Below are 16,881 nucleotides of genomic sequence, written 5' to 3' on the forward strand. Positions count from 1 at the left end.
GTCAACAGACAAAATGGTGGCCTCCTCTGCGGCCATACTGCGAGCTTCTGGACTCCGCCGATGGGGTCAGCTGCCAGGCTCTCCAGCGCTATGGTCTTGTGGCCGGGTCTCGTGGGCACCTGCCCGGAGGACAGCGACCTGGCGCCTGGAGCCCGCGGGCCGCTGCGGCTGGGACGAGCCCGTGCACATCGCGGTGCTCGGCCTCGCGCCGGGACAGCCTGTCACGCTGCGCGCGTCCCTGCGCGACGAGAAGGGCGTGCTCTTCCGGGCCCACGCGCGGTATCAAGCGGACGCCGGCGGCCTCCTGGACCTGGCGCGCGCGCCCGCGCTGGGCGGCAGCTTCACGGGGCTCGAGCCCATGGGGCTGCTCTGGGCCCTGGAGCCCGAGAAGCCCTTGGTGCGGCTGGTGAAGCGGGACGTGCAGACGCCCTTCGCGGTGGAGCTGGAGGTGTTCGAGGGCCTTGAGCCCGACATGGGGCGGCTCCTGGGCCGGGCGGTGCTGGAGCGCGACTTCTTGCGGCCGGGGATGCGGCGGGTGCCGGTGCGCGCGGGCCGGGTGCGCGGCACGCTCTTCCTGCCGCCTGGTGAGTGCGTTGCGTCCCAGGCTGTCCTGTCTGCCTTTCTCTGGTCTCCTGCACGTCTACGAAGAGTAAGGATGTAACTCCCAACATTGCAGAGGTCTGTGGGGACGTTAAAGTGTACCCTGCCTGGGGAGGTGGCTCTGTTGCTCCAAAACTTAGAGGTCAGTTAGAAAACATCATAAGGAAATGGAAAAGACAGTTGTAAGTAAAAGCAAAACATTTTATACGTAGTTCCAAGTCTTTTTTTTTTTTTCAACGTTTATTTATTTTTGGGACAGAGAGAGACAGAGCATGAACGGGGGAGGGGCAGAGAGAGAGGGAGACACAGAATCGGAAACAGGCTCCAGGCTCTGAGCCATCAGCCCAGAGCCTGACGCGGGGCTCAAACTCACGGACCGCGAGATCGTGACCTGGCTGAAGTCGGACGCTTAACCGACTGCGCCACCCAGGCGTCCCCGTAGTTCCAAGTCTTTAACGACTTTTAAAATAGTTTCTCAGTATAGCAAGTTTGCTTCTAACTCCCACAGTATATCAAGGTTAAGAAAATTGGTATAGGGCGCCTGGGTGACTCAGTCCATTAAGCTTCTGACTTTTGGTTTTAGCTCAGGTCATAATCTCAGGCTTGGTGGGTTAGCAAGGCCTCTGCGCTGACTGCTTGGGATTCTCTCCGCTCCCCCCCCCCGCCTCCTGCACTCTCTCGAAAGGAAGAAAGGAAGGAAAGGGAAGGAAAGAAGCTGTTTCCCTAAAAAAAAAAAATCAACATGGATGAATTTCAAAAGAGTACTGAGTGAAACAATGAAGTCCCAGAAGAACACATTCAATATCATTCCATTCAGATAAATAAAACTCAAAAAATAGGCAAGATAATATACTGTTTAAGGTACATGTATAAGTGGTAATACTGTAAAGAAAATTAAGAGAATGATAAAATTCAGCATAGTGAAAAGGGAGAGAAGGGGCACAGACACTCGGGGCTTGGATAGTTAGTACTGAATTATTTCTTAAGGTGTTGGGTGTAAAGTGTTTGCCTTATCATTTTTTCAGATTTTGCATGTTAAGTACAAACTTTTTGTGTAAAAGGTGAAAATGTCCCATAAACAGTCTAGTTTAATGCATTTGAGATTCATTCATGCTCCATATATCCAATCATTTCTTCTTGTTTCTTAGTAGTACTCCATTCTATGGGTATACTTCAGTTTTATTCATTCAACAGTTGAAGGACTGGGGTTTTCAGGCTGGGTTTCAAGTCTTTAGAGATTATGAATAAAGTCACTGCAAACTGTTGCATACAAGTTTTTGTATGAACACCAATGTTCATTTCTCTTGGGTAAGCACCTAGGAGTGAGATTGTTAAATCATATGATTAAGTATATGTTTACCTTTATAAGAAATTGCTCAACTGTTTTCCAAAGTGGCTGTATTGTTTTGCATTTCCACCGTCAATGTATGAGGGTTCCACTTGCTCTACGTGTTCTCTGGCATTTGGCATTGTCACTTTTGGGGGGGCAGTGGGCAGTGGTTTTGCTGTTTTCATTGTCTACTTGTAAATTATTTTTAATTAGAAAAGTGATGCATACTTACTGTAAAAAAATCTATGGGGCTCTGAAGCTCTGGGCATAGGGGAAATGTGGATTGAGCCTGTGCCACTGTCTGGATCTTTGAAGGCCAGAGGTCTTCTAACATTTCTGATTGTCAATAGAAAAGTTTGACATCACCAAGTAGACAACACATGACTTTTGACACCACTGCAAAGAGTTTAAGAAATAGTTCAGTTTTGTGTTTTGCTTCTTCCAAAGAACCTGGGCCCTTCCCTGGGATTGTGGACATTTTTGGAGTTGGAGGTGGCCTTCGGGAATATCGAGCTTGTCTGCTGGCTGGCAAGGGTTTTGCTGTGATGGCTCTGGCTTATTATAACTATGAAGACCTCCCCCAGGGCATAGAGACCCTCCACCTGGAGTACTTTGAAGAAGCTGTGAACTACCTGCTGGATCATCCTGAGGTTGGAATGTCCCTAGGTTTTGTGATCTGTGTATCAGGTGTTCTCCTGACTGCTCTTGGTTTTGATACAACTTGACAAATTCACGACAGCTACTCCCAATACCCAACACACATTACCATTTATAGTTACTTCTCGTAGACAGTTTGTCTGCAATTATATGTTACCATATATTCTGCTACTAAAGATGTTCTTCGGCTTGCAATTTTAAATTCCAGTATTTTATAGTTTATTATAATCAGCTCAAACACATGTGAGAACCCTAAGTTCGATACAGGAAGGAGAGGGAAAGGGGAAGGTAATCACTTATCTCCAGAAGGCCGTAGGTTAAATGTTTGTGTCTAACAATGCTCCCTTCTTTGTGGCCCTTCTGAGAACACAGTATTAAATGAAGAACTGGGCCGCCAAAGAAGCTAGTTATTAGGAAGTGCTTTGAGGGCTTTATAGGTTCAGAGGATCAGAGGATCAGAAGATACACCTTACTTATTTTATAGTTCAGAGCTCACAGTGGATGGGAAGCTGTGGAACTCTTAGAAAAGGTGATAGGGTGTGATGGCACCAGCACAAGATGTAGACAGACAAAAGTTAAAGTTAAGTGTAAGTTTGATTTCACCAACTAGTAACTAGTTCCATGACCTTGGGGCCTCCCTTTCCTCCGAAAAATTGGGATGGTGATAATATATCATTTAATTCCTAGTACTTTTCTTTTATGAGGAGTAAATGGTTGAAACCAGTCAAGGGTGCTATTGGAGAAGTCATAAGGAAAAAAAAGACTGCTGTTGACAGGTGACTCAAATGGCCGTTTGGTTTTTTGTTTGTTTTGGGTTTTGTTTTTTTTTTTAAGTTTAGCCATTTGTTGAGAGAGAGAGACTTAATCAGGCCCCACGCTCAGCACACAGCCCGATGTGGGGCTTAAACTCAGGACCCTGAGATCATGACCTGAAGTCCTTGAGAATGAGAGTGGAGGAGATCCCAAGTACAAGCAGCAGGGGGCCTTTGATAAGCACAGAGATGCTTCTTTGGAGAAGAGAAGGTATAGAGCTTGAGTTCACATGGCACTAAGTAGATCTCGCAGGGGGAAATGAGGAGCAGTTCCTACTGGGCTATTTATTTTCTCCACCAAGTAGAAGAGCTGAAAGTGAAAGAAACAAGGTTAAAGGTTAAGGGGCTTGAGGAGGTAGGAGGTGTGACACAGTCTTTTACAGAAGTGGGAAGCGCACATAAGTGAAATGTGGCAGGATAGATGCTTATCTGCAATTTGTGGTCATGAAATGAAAGTAAGCTCTGTCAGCATAAATGTGTAGTTTTTTTCCTGCAGTGTTCACTTGCACAAATACAGGCCTGGAGGAAGTGAATGGGGGGGTTTAACCAAGGTTAGTGTTTTTCCAGGAAAGTATGACCAAAGGCAGAGAGATCTTAGAGTTAAGGGTGGTTACAAGGAAGTGATAATAACAAAGAAGCTTGAAATCTAAAGTAAGTGAGAGGCAAGTAAGAACACAAGAGACATACTGATAGTTAAAACAACAGTGGTAGTCAAGGCCACCGAGAGGTGGAAATGGGTGGTACAAGAATGGTTAGCCTGGAATTATTGAAGATGGTGATCAGAGAGTGGAATGCTTGAAGCTGAGGTTTTAGAGATGAACTACTCACTGATGATGACTCAGTTTAGGTTATGACAGTCGGAGTGGATGGCTAAGACAGGGTAGGGAAAAAAACATTGTTTAAGTTTGAGGTCAAGGAACTGAGAAGCCAAAGTATTTACTCTGTCCTCCACATGGTTGTTGAAGTCACCCAAGAATGATGATGGAGAGACTGTAGAAAAAAAGAGAGGAAGAAAAGTAAATACCCCAAGGTTGTAAAATTGGCAAATGGTAGAGCCCAGATTCTGACTCAGTTCTGCCTGGTATCCAGTTCCAGGCACTACAGATCATGCTGCACTGTTCATGGACTCGTTCTCCTCTCTCCTCTGTTCTTTTCTCAGGTAAAGGGTCCGGGAGTTGGGCTGCTTGGGAGTTCCAAAGGAGGTGATCTCTGCCTCTCCATGTCCTCGTTCCTGAAAGGCATCACCGCCGCCGTCATAATCAATGGCTCTGTGGCCAATGTGGGGGGAACCTTATACTACAGGGATGAAAGTTTGCCTCCTGTGGGCTTCGACCAAAGTCGCATCAAGCTGACCAGAGACGGCTTGGCAGACGTTCTGGATGTGCTGAACAGCCCTTTGGAGGGACCTGACCAGAAGAGTTTCATTCCTGTGGAAAGGGCTGAGAATGCCTTCCTGTTCCTAGTAGGTCTGGATGACCACAACTGGAAGAGTGAATTCTATGCTAATGAGGCCTCTAAGCGCTTACAGGCCCATGGTAAGGAAAAGCTGCAGATCATCTGTTACCCTGGGGCAGGGCACTGTATTGAGCCTCCTTACTTCCCCTTGTGCCAGGCTTCCCTACACACCTTGGTGGGTGGTCCTGTCATGTGGGGAGGGGAGCCCAGGGCTCATGCCATGGCCCAGGTGGATGCTTGGAAGCAGCTCCAGACTTTCTTCCACAAACACTTGGGTGGGGAAAGTTAGGCAGACTCTCTTGAAGACATAACCCAGTATTTGAAGGTTGTGAGGGTGAGACTTTTATATGCTAAAAAGTATCAGTTAAAGTCAGTTCATCTGAGGTATTATGCTAACACATTTGGGTTTTTATTCTTTCTCTTTAAATAACATTACTGTTAAAAATAGCCTCTGTGGGGAATAAGTTTAGGAATTCCCTGAGCTTGCACCAATGGGTTAACAAGGTTTAGGATGAAAGTATCCAAGAAAAGGTAAACAGGGCGAAAGCACCTCCAGCATAGTACAAAAGCATAAGAATGGGAAGCCACAGAATGAAAGCATCCAAGATTAGGTCAACAGGGAAAAGCGCTCCCAGCATAGTACAAAAGCAGGAAGCTGCTTTCACAGGAAGGAATATCCAGAATAGGTCAACAGGGCTATAGACAGCAGCAGGGTGAAGCTGCCCAGAGTGGAGCTAATTAGCCAAAGAAAGGTGTCTTGTTGACCCTGAGGTAGTCTGCTATATCTGTCTTCTCCCTTAGGCAAGTTAAGATAAACAGACACAGCGCCTCATGCCTGTGTAAACAATCATCTGCTCAGCGGAAAAGATTTTGTTTTGTATTGACCCAAACCCTTAACACTACATATCTTTGAAACCCCCTTTCTCTCACACATATGAGTTAATGTTCATGGTTTCATGGTCTCTTTCTGCATGTTCATCACATTTGTAAGCGTTCTGATCCTAATAAAAACAGAGCAAAGATCCTCACTCAGGGCTCTTGTCTCCTCCCAGACATTAGCCTCTCTCACATTTAATTCTGCATCCACTCTCTTGCTGGACAAGAGAGAACTCCAGACTCAAAGTCCGCAACAAGTCTCCATACAAACAATGTCAGGAATGAAAAGAGAGCCTTAAGTATAAGCAACTTTTATTAAAGTTTAAAACTGGGACATTACAGATAAAGTTGCTGTTTCCTTTCAGTGCTCTCAGCCTTGTCTCCACTGTCGGGGAGCAAGAATTCCTGTCCTGTCATAAGTCCTTCTAGCTGGACTAAGAGGCACATTGACATAAGACAGATAATAGGAGAAAATCAAATCAAATAGCATATGTACAGGAAATCCACACAGACATGGAAATATAATTACAATTATAGAAAAAGAAAAGGAAGATTATTAAAACTTTTTAAAAATGTTTATTCATTTTTGAGAGGGAGGCACAGAGTCCAAAGCAGGGTTCAAACTCACAAACCGTGAGACCATGACCTGAGCCAAAATCAGATGCTCAACCGACTGAGCCACCCAGGTGCCCTGAGGAAAGGAAGATTATTAAGATGTAAACATGGCAACGTGATCTTTTTTTCTTAATATGGATTATGATTTATATTACTTATATATCCCTTTCTCTTCTGTTTTTTCATTGAATTTTTCTACATCGCTACATTACTGAGAATGCTGCCTCAGATTCAGATAGCACCTAAATAAATAAAATGTCCTTTTGAAAAACTCTAGTAAGGGTGCTAACTTGAGGCTTGTGGTTTCTGGCTCTGTGCCAAGTCAGGACTAAAATAGAAGAAAATTGAGAACTAAAAGAAACAAAAAGCAGGATGCCTGGGTGGCTCAGTCAGTTAAGCACCCGACTCTTGATTTTCATGATCTCTCGGTTGTGGGATCAAGCCCTGCATCAGGCACTTCACTAGCTGTGGAACCTGCTTGAGATGCTTTCTCTCTCTGTCTCTCTCTCTGCCCCTCCCTCCCCCTCTTGTGGGTGCGTGTGGGCTCTCTCTCTTTCCTTCAAATAAGTAAACTTTCGAAAAAATAAAGAAGCAAAAAGCGATGAAAGACTCGAAGATTTTGTCTTCTTTTTTTCACATGAAGAAAATGTGCTGCTTATATAGTTTCTAGTCCCCACTAACCTCAGTGGGCTGAGGGATGCCTCTTCCACCCATGCCCAGGAATGTAGTAGCAGGTAGGTAGCTTTCTCTGCACTGCTGATTGTGCTTTCTGCATGCCTTCCTAAGCACATGGGCAAGAAAAACCAGACTGGTTTAACTATACTCTCCAAGGCAGTCTCTTCCCTTGTTCATCATGCTGGAATACTTAGCATCCTCAGAGATTGTGGAGCAGGTTCCTGAAAGAGCCTCAGGACAGAAACAAAAAGATGTTAAGAGTGTGGATGGCCAGGGACACCCGGGTGGCTCAGTCGTTCAAGGATCCAACTCTTGATTCCAGCTCAGGTTGTGATCTTGTGGTTTGTGAGTTCCAGCCCCACATTGGGCTCTGTGCTGACAGTGTGGAGCCTGCTTGAGATTTTCCCCCTCTCTCTGCCCCTCCCCCCACTTGCACTCTCTGTCTCTCTCAAAATAAATAAACTTAAAAAAAAAAACAGTGTGGATGACCATGTTCCTTGACTGGGCCTTAGAGCACAGACACGGGGAGGTGAAGAGACCCTCCTTTAATCCCTCCTGAAATAAGATGGAGGTATAAACAAGTGGGGGAAGTAACATTTTAGTGTAGAGGTGAAACAGAATAAAAGTGCCGTGGAGACAGTATTATATAAGGATGAGACAAACCACCTCCAACATGGTAGTGAGGTGGGGAGGACTTAAGAGAAGTGGCATTTCAGATGGGACTTGAACTACAGGTAGGACTTAAAATTGGGGGTTATTGGCCTTTTTTTAAAGGTAATGTATGTTATTCTAGAAATCCAGAAAATACTGAAAACTATGAAGAAGTCAAAAGGCAGGCAGCCGTACTTAGTTACTCACTACCAAAGTGTACAGGATGGAAAGGGGGACAGGGAGTAACTTTGTGATGAGGAAGCTTGACAAATGCTACCTTACCCAGGTAAACATCAGTGATAAACTGTGTTGATACCACGTACGCTTGATGTGACTGATGTGTTGAAAGTGGCACTTTAAGTCTGCTGTCTTCCTCCCAAGAACCCATAACCCTAGTCTCAAGTATCAAGCAAGCCCAAAGTAAGGGACATTCCGCAAAAGACCTCACCAAAATACTCAAAACTGTCAAGATCGTGAAAAACAAAGAAAGTCTGAGGAACCGTCAGCCAAGAAGAAGCTAAGGAGACATGACTGTAGAAGTAGCTTTTAGGCAAACAGGCTTGAGCAATGGGATGCAGAAAGGGCCCAGAGCGACCACCTGGCTGAATACAGACAGGCCCATCAGGCGACCCACCCCAAAAATCCACAAACCCTAACTAACCAATGCGCTACCTTTTTTTTTTTAAGTTTTTTTTTTTTTTAATGTTTATTTATTTTTGGAGGAGAGAAAGACAGAGCATGAGTGGGGGAGGGGCAGAGAGGGGGGAGACACAGAATCTGAAGCACGCTCCAGACTCTGAGCTGTCAGCACAGAGACCAATGGGCTACTTATAACTGGGCACAGTTACCAAAAAGGGAGAATTCCATACATCACTGTCCCTCCTCATCTTCCCCCTTTAAAAACAGAGCCCACACACTGCCTGTTGCAGACACCTCTCCTTTGCTGTCCTGCCTGTATTTGCTGTCCTTGCCCTGTATTCATTAAACATCTACGCCTTTTGTTCTGCCTCAGGTGAATTATTTTACCTCCTGCACCACCAGCTTCCAACTGATTGTCACCCCACATTTGGGGGCCCCCCTCGGATCGAGAGACACCTCATTTAGACACCACAATGACTAATGTAATATGGCATCCTAGATAGGGTACTTGAACAAAAAAACGACATTAGGGAAAAACTAAGGAAATACGGGCACAGTATGGAGTGTAGTTAATAATGATACATCCGTTGGTTCATTAGTTGTGACAAATGCGCCATAGTGATATAAAATGCTAACAAAACTGGGTGTTGCATATACAGAAGCTCTCTTATCTTGGACCTTTTCTGTAAATTAAAAACTTTTTTTTTTTTAATTTTTTTTTTCAACGTTTATTTTTATTTTTGGGACAGAGAGAGACAGAGCATGAACGGGGGAGGGGCAGAGAGGGGGAGACACAGAATCGGACACAGGCTCCAGGCTCTGGGCCATCAGCCCAGAGCCCGACGCGGGGCTCGAACTCACGGACCGCGAGATCGTGACCTGGCTGAAGTCGGACGCTTAACCGACTGCGCCACCCAGGCGCCCAAAAAAAAAAACTATTTTAAAATAAAAGTTATAAGTATTTAAAAAAGGAAGCACAATTAAAATTTTGCTTCATTTCCTTCCAGTTTTTTTCTACATATGTGTGTGTATTCATACTTTATCGTGTGTATAGATTTTTGTCCTGCTTTCCACTGCTTTCCATTGTATGACCTAACATCATACAACGAGCACACACCATACCAAATATGTTGACAAGATTTCATAATCTCTAATGACCTAAGCAGTTTTCTATTTTTGGACATCTCAGTTTAAAAAATAGTTTAGCTGGAGGGCACCTGGATTGCCCAGTCAGCTGAGGGTCCAACTCCATTTCGGCTCAGGTTCACGAGTTCAGGTTCATCTCACGGTTCATGAGTTCCAGCCCATGAGTTTCCGGCCCAAGGTTGGGCTCTGTGCTGACAGTGCCCGAGCACACTCTCTCCCCATCTCTCTCTGCCCCTGCCCCACTCGGGCTCCCGCGCAGTCTCTCTCTATCTCTCTCTCTCTCAAAATAAATGAGCTTTAAAAATTTTAAAACAGTTTAGCTGTAATGATTAGTGTTGTGATGATTAGCTTTGTAAATTCATTTCTGTGTAGATCTCAGACCATTTCCTTGGGATGTAGAAGACTTCCCTGTTAAGAAGGAGTAAGGCTGGAAATATAAGTTTATCCTTTAGGGATAATGAATAGGTTCTGTGTAGTTTAAAAGAAGCTTCTAGGAGCGCCTGGGTGGCCGAGTCGCTTAAATGTCCAACTCTTGGTTCTGGCTCAGGTCATGATCTCACAGTTTTGTGAGTCTGAGCTCCACGTTGGGCTCTGCACTGTCAGCACACAGCCTGCTTGTCTCGCTCTCTCTGCCCCTCCCCCACTTGCACTGTCTCTGTCTCTCTCAAAATAAATAAATAACAACAACCACAAAAGATTCTAGGTCAGCAAGTTTATAGTTTCAAGGAAAAACAAGTTGAAAAGTTAGTTTATTTCCAAGCATCTTTGTATAGTCACTAATCAACTAACGTTTTGCTTTTAAAAAGTTAGGAATTTTTTTCTAATGCTTAAGATTACATATTTGACTTTTCATAGATATAAAAGCTCTTTGTCTTATAGGCGTTTCAAATAGTTTGAAACATTGTTCAGATGACTGCATAAATCGGTAAGATTTGTGATTTGTTTTGTAAGCTAATAGAGCTTCTTCTGCCTTTTTTGTTTTTTTTTTTTTTAAAGTAGACTCCATGCCCAGTGTGGAGCCCAGTGCGGGGCTTGAACTCACGACCCTGAGATCAAGACTTAAGCTGAGATCAAGAGTCTGACACTTAACCGTCTGAGCGACCCACGTGCACCTTCTTGTGCCTTTCTTAACAAAATACACTGTATTCTAGCTTTATGAAGTCTGTTTATCTTGATAGTGTTAAGAAGAATGATCTACAATTCCTCTTTATACTACTGTAGTAGAAATATATATGCTGATTGTTTTTTTAAATCATAAACAATGCCTATCTGGTTTGTTTAATCAATATCTTTGACAATCAATGGTACCTTGTAACTCTGACTTGGTTTTATGGGGTATCCTGTCTCAGTGCCAAATTCTACAATCCTCAATAAGAATTTTTTTTAGGGGCGCCTGGGTGGCTCAGTCAATTAAATGTTAACTCTTGATTTCTGCTCAGATCATAAGCTAACAGTTCGTGAGTTCGAGCGTCGAGTCGGGCTCTGTGCTGATAGCTCAGAGCCTGCTTGGGATCCTCTCCCTCTCTCTGTCTCTGCCCCTCCCCTGCTCATGCTCTCTCACTCTCTCTTTTTCTCAAAATATATAATTAAACTTAAAAAAAAAGATTTTTTTAAAAATCCCTGTAAAGCGAGATTTTTCTCTATGCGAATAGACCAGTTATCAGTGAGGGGAAGAAGGTAGAGTAAGAGGACCCTGAGATCACCCCGTCACACGTTTACGACTAGGTATCATCCATATCCAAGTTAATAAACCGGACAGCCATCCTGAGATGGCAGAACTAACCCACAACTAAACGCAGAGAAGCTGCATCTGAAAGGTTAGGAAGGTCAGAAAGGCAGAGGGAGGCTGCCCACAGTAGGGAGGGAGCTGTGTGCCCAGAGACGGCAGAGAAACAGGCTTGCACCAATCCCCGTAACATTTGGCTTTTAAAAACAGAGGGGATGAATTCCCTGAGTTTGTACAATGAGTGGGACTTGGAGCCTAGAGCTTTAAAAGTCAGCTGACTCAGCCCCGGGCAAGCCAGGAGGGTGAGTTATAGTTGGCTCGCACCCCTAAAGAGACAGCAGCCTGCGCAGACGGGCAACATAAATACAGCAGTTTATACAATGCCTGAGTGGGGGGGGGGGGGGGGGCGGGCAGCAAATGGGAGACAGATAGGTTCATACTGATTTCGTAGCATGTGGGGGGACTTGGAAAACAAGGGAGCTGGCAGGCACCATTTCCTTCTCCCACCCCCAGCATAAATACAGGGCCTTCATGGAGGCAGGGCTGCACAGGCACTCGCTACCTAACCTGCTAGCAGCGTGCCAGGCCCATGAGTTCTCCTGGGCACTTGCCCACTCCAAGCCTGCCTCCTTGGCCCTGGATTCAGGGCATATTTTGTTAAAACTGCACTCCAGTCCTGCCCAGCCACAGGGTGCACAGCTGCTGCCCTGAGCTGCCTCCAGCTGGTGCACAATGCCCAGCCACAATGCGGGCTGCTACCAGCTATGGGGTGCACAGCTGCCACTACATGCCCCCAACCACACCCAGCCGTGTCCAACCATTGCTGTGCATGATGCCCACCCTAGCACCTGGCCCCCAGTTGCCACAGGGCTTCACAGTGCTTCGGGGGATCTCACACAGGACTAGCGGCGCAGCAAAATTTTGGTACCTCTGCTGCCCACTCGCAAGGTCCCCAGGGGGCATGCCCCCTCAGAGCTGGCCTGCCTGGGTCCCACTAACACTACACAGAGCAAGCACAGCCCCAACAGGCAGAGTCAGTGCAGACAACTGCACTGAAAGGAAAAGTGACTCACACAACAGCAGGGCTTAAGCAACACACATAGAATACTCTCCTGAAGTGCCAGGTTCTGGGACCTCTTCTTCATAAAGTCGCTACTTTCAAGAACAAAAAATACAGCTGACTTTCTTAATAGAAACAGACACAGAGAGGCAGAGAAAATGAGGAGAAAGAGAAATTTATCCCAAATGAAAGAACAGGACAAGGCCATGGCCAGAAATCTAACTGAAATGGATATAAGTAACATATCTGATAGAGAATTTAAAGAAGTGATCATAAAGATACTCACTGGACTTGAGAAAGGAATAGAAGACATGAGTGATATCCTTATCACAGAGGTTAAGGAATAACAGCAGAAATAAGAGGCTCATTAAATGAAATGAGAAGCATGCTTGATAGAATGAGCATCAGGATGGAAAAAGCAGAGGAATGAATTATAGTGACCTAGAAGACAGAGTAATGGAAAGTAATCGGCCTGAACAAAAGGGAGAAAAAAGAATTATGCAAAATGAGAATAGACAGGGAACTCAGTGATTCCATGAAATATAATCACATTAGTATCATAGGAGTCCCTAATGAAGATAGAGAAAAAGGAGCAGAATATTTATTTGAAGAAATAATAGCTAAAAACTTCCCTAATCTGGGGAAGGAAACAGATGTCCAGATCCAGGAGGCACAGAGAATGTCCATCAAAATCAACAAAAGCAGGGGCTCCTAGGTGGCTCAGTTAGTTCAGTGTCTGACTCTTGATTTCTGCTCAGGTCATGATCTTATGGTTCGTGGGTCTGAGCCCTGCACTGGGCTCAGCACTGAGCCCTCAGTGTGGAGCCCACTTGGGATTCTCTCTCCCTCTCTCTCTATCCCTCCCCGACCTATGCACATGGGCTCACACACACTCTCTCAAAATAAATAAACCTTAAAAAGAATCAACAAAAGTAGACCCACACCAAAATATGTTGTAATTAAACTGACAAATATAGTGATAAAGAAAAAAAAAAGTAGCAAGACAAATGAAGCCAGTAACGTACAAGGGAAAACCCATAAGACTAGCAGGAAATTTTTTACAGAAGCTTTGCAAGCCAGAAGGGAGTGGCTTGATATATTCAAAGCGCTAAGTGGGAAAAATCTGCAGCATAGAATATTCTATCCAGTAAGGCTATCATTCAGAATAGAAGGAGAGAGGGGCACCTGGGTGGCTAAGTGAGCTCAGCATCGAACTTTGGCTCAGGTCATGACCTTGCGTTTTGTCCCTCCCCCACTAGCCCCTCCCCCACTAGTAGTCTCTCTCCCTCAAAAATAAACATTAAAAAAAAAAAAAAAAGAGTAGAAGGAGAGATAGTTTCTCAGACAAACAAAAACTAAAGGAGCTCGTGACCACCTAACCAGACTTGCAAGAAATATTAAAGGGGGCTCTAAGTGGAAAGGAGAGACCAAAGTGTCAGTATAAAGGTAAGAAACCCCAAAGCAGTAAATATGAATATTTCTGTAAAAAATCAGTCAAGGAACTCACAAAATAAAAGGATGTAAAATATAATAAAAAATCTAAAATACCTAAAATGTGGGAAGGAGATGAAAATAGAATGAGTTCCTATTTAAGTAGTCACCAACTTAATATAGACTGCTATATGCAGAAGAGGTGACATACAAACCTAATGGTAACCATATATCAAAAACCACTAATAGATGTAGAAAGAATAAAGAGAAAGAAATCCAGGGCACCTGGGTGGCTCAGTCAGTTAAGCATCCAACTTCATCTCAGGTCATGATCTCAGGGTTCATAGGTTCGAGCCCTGGGCTCTGTGCTGACAGCTCGGAGCCTGGAGCCTGCTTCAGATTCTGTGTCTCCCCCTCTGCCTCTCTCCCACTCATGTTCTGTCTCTCTCTCTCTCTCTCTCTGTCAAAAATAAATAAACATTTAAAAAAGGAAGTAAAACTTGTACTATTTGCAGATGAAATGATACTATATATAGAAAACCCTAAAGACGCCACAAAAAACTGCTAGAACTGAGAAACAAATTCAGTAGTCATAGGATACAAAATCAATATACAGAAATCTGTTGCATTTCTATACACTAAAAATGAAGCAGCAGAAAGGGAAATTAAGAAAGTAATCCCACTTGGGGCAGCTGGGTGGCTCAGTCGGTCGGTTAAGTGTCCGACTTCAGCTCAGGTCATGATCTCGCTAGTTCGAGCCCCATGTCGGGCTCTGTGTTGACAGCTCAGAGCCTGGAACCTGCTTCAGATTCTGTGTCTCCCTCTCTTTCTCTGAATCTCCCTGGCTTGCATTCTGTCTCTCTCTCTCTCTCAAAAATAAACATTAAAAAATTAAAAAAAAAAAAAAGTAATCCCATTTACAATTGCACCAAAAATAATAAGATACCTAGGAATACTTAACTAAAGTGGTTAAGAGACCTGTACTCTGAAAACTATAAAACACTGATGAAAAGAAATTGAAGATGGCACAAGGAAATGGAAAGATATTACATGCTCATGGGTTGGAAGAACAAATATTGTTAAAATGTCTATACTACCCAAAGCAATCTACACATTTAATGAAATCCCTCTCAAAATACCAACAGAATTTTTCACAGAGTTAGAACAAACAATCCTAAAATTTGTATGGAACCACAAAAGATCCCAAATAGTCAAAGAAGTCTTGAGGAAAAAAAGCAAAGCTGGAGGCATCACAATTCCAGACTTTAAGTCATATTACAAAGCTGTAGTGATCAAAACAGTATGGTACTGGCACAAAAACAGACACATAGATTAATAGAACAGATTAGAAAACCCGGAAATAAACCCACAACTATAGGGTCAATTAATCTTTGGCAAAGCAGGAAACAACATCCAACAGGAAGGACAGTCTCTTCAGCAAAGGGTGTTGGGAAAACTGGACAGCAACATGCAAAAGAATGAAACTGGACCACTTTCTTACACCACACACAAAAATGGATTAAAATCCTTAATGTGAGACCTGAAACCATAAAAGTCCTAGAAGACAACACAGGCAGTAACCTCTCTGACGTGAGCCATAGCAACTTTTTTTTTTCTTGATATGTCTCCTGAGGCAAGGGAAACAAAAGCAAAAATAAACTATTGAGATTACATCAAAATAAAAAGCTTCTGGGGTGCTTGGGTGGCTCAGTGGGTTGAGCATCAGACATCAGCTCAGGTCATGATCTCATGATTCGTGAGTTCGAGCCCTGCATCAAGCTCTGTACTGATGGTGCAGAGCCTCCCTGGGGTTCTCTCTCTCTCTCTCTCTCTCTCTCTCTCTCTCTCTCTCTCTCTCCCCCTCTTTCTCTGTCCCTCCCCCACCCTCTCTCTCTCTCAAAATAAATAGGGGCACCTGTGTGGCTCAGTCGGCTGGGCATCAGACTTTGGCTCAGGTCAATATCTCACTGTTCATGAGTTCAAGCCCTATGTTAGGCTCTGTGCTGACAGCTCAGAGCCTGGAGCCTGCTTGGGATTCTGTGTCTCCCTCACTCTTCGCTCCTCCACCACTTGTGCTCTGTCTCTGTCTCAAAGCTAAATAAACATTAAAATACATAAATAAACTATGAAAAAAAATTAAAAACTTCTGCAGAGTGAAGGAAACAATCAGCAAAAGGCAACCTACAGAATGGGAGAAGATATTTGCAAATGACATATCTTATAAAGGGTTAGTACCCAAAATACAGAAAGAACTTATAAAATTTGAAACTGGAAAAACAAATAATCCAATTAAAAAAGGGACAGAAGACATGAACAGGCATTTTTCCAAAGAAGACATACAGATGGCCAACAGACACATGAAAAGATGTTCATTATCACTAACCATCAGGGAAATGCAAATAAAAACTACAATGAGATATCACCTTATACCCGTCAGAATGGCTAAAATCAACAATGCAAGAAACAACAGGCATTGAAAAGGATGTGGAGAAAAAGGAACACTCGTGCACTGTTGGTGGGAATGCAAGTCTGGGCAGCCGCTACGGAAAACAGTATGGAGGTTCCTCAGAAAGCCAGAAACAGAACTACCTTATGACCTCACAATCACACTACTGGGTATTTGCCCAAAAAATACAACACTAATTCAAAGGGATCCATGTACCCCTATGTTTATAGCAGCATTATTTACAATAGCCAAGATATGAAAGCAGCCCAAGTGTCCATGGATTGATGAATGGCTAAAAAAGATGTGGTGTGTGTCTACACAATGGAATATTATAGCCATAAAAAATAATGAATCTTGCCATTTGCAACATCATGGATGGCGCTAGAGGGTATAATGCTAAGCAAAAGAAGTCAGTCAGAGAAGGACAAATACTGTATGATTTCACTGATATATGGAATTTAAGAAACAGGTGAGCAAAGGGGGGGAAAAAAAGACAAAGAGACAAATCAAGAAACAGACTCTTAACTATAGAGAACAAACTGATGGTTACCAGAGGGGAGTTGGGTGGGGGGGATGGAGATTAAGGAGTGCACTTGTCATGAGCACCAGGTGATGTATGGAATTGTTGAATTACTATATTGTACAGTTGAAATTACTATAGGACTGTATGTTAACTAACTGGAATGAAAATAAAAACTTAAAAAATAAAAATAAATTACAGTTATCTTTTTGTTATGAAGATGGACAGAGCCCATATAAGGT

At 43.8% G+C, this 16,881-nt stretch overlaps 1 protein-coding gene across 1 annotated transcript; it reads left to right on the top strand.

The window, feature by feature from the left end:
* Positions 1-6: 6 nt before the first annotated feature.
* Positions 7-5,880, top strand: LOC123584069 (acyl-coenzyme A thioesterase 1-like). Its single transcript, XM_045451497.1, has 3 exons — positions 7-584; positions 2,378-2,580; positions 4,559-5,880. Exons 1-3 carry the CDS (start codon positions 14-16, stop codon positions 5,141-5,143), a joined length of 1,359 nt encoding a protein of 452 aa, XP_045307453.1. The 5' UTR covers positions 7-13; the 3' UTR covers positions 5,144-5,880.
* Positions 5,881-16,881: the final 11,001 nt, after the last annotated feature.

This window comes from Leopardus geoffroyi, chromosome B3, assembly GCF_018350155.1.
Source record: "Leopardus geoffroyi isolate Oge1 chromosome B3, O.geoffroyi_Oge1_pat1.0, whole genome shotgun sequence".
NCBI lineage: Eukaryota > Metazoa > Chordata > Mammalia > Carnivora > Felidae > Leopardus > Leopardus geoffroyi.

What these genes read in the sequence shown, in the direction of transcription:
- LOC123584069 (XM_045451497.1), top strand. Translation starts at nt 14, where the DNA reads ATGGTGGCCTCCTCTGCGGCCATACTGCGAGCTTCTGGACTCCGCCGA. An exon ending in CACGCTCTTCCTGCCGCCTG is followed by an intron (nt 585 to 2,377) that starts GTGAGTGCGTTG and finishes CTTCTTCCAAAG; the next exon opens with AACCTGGGCCCTTCCCTGGG. An exon ending in ACCTGCTGGATCATCCTGAG is followed by an intron (nt 2,581 to 4,558) that starts GTTGGAATGTCC and finishes TTCTTTTCTCAG; the next exon opens with GTAAAGGGTCCGGGAGTTGG.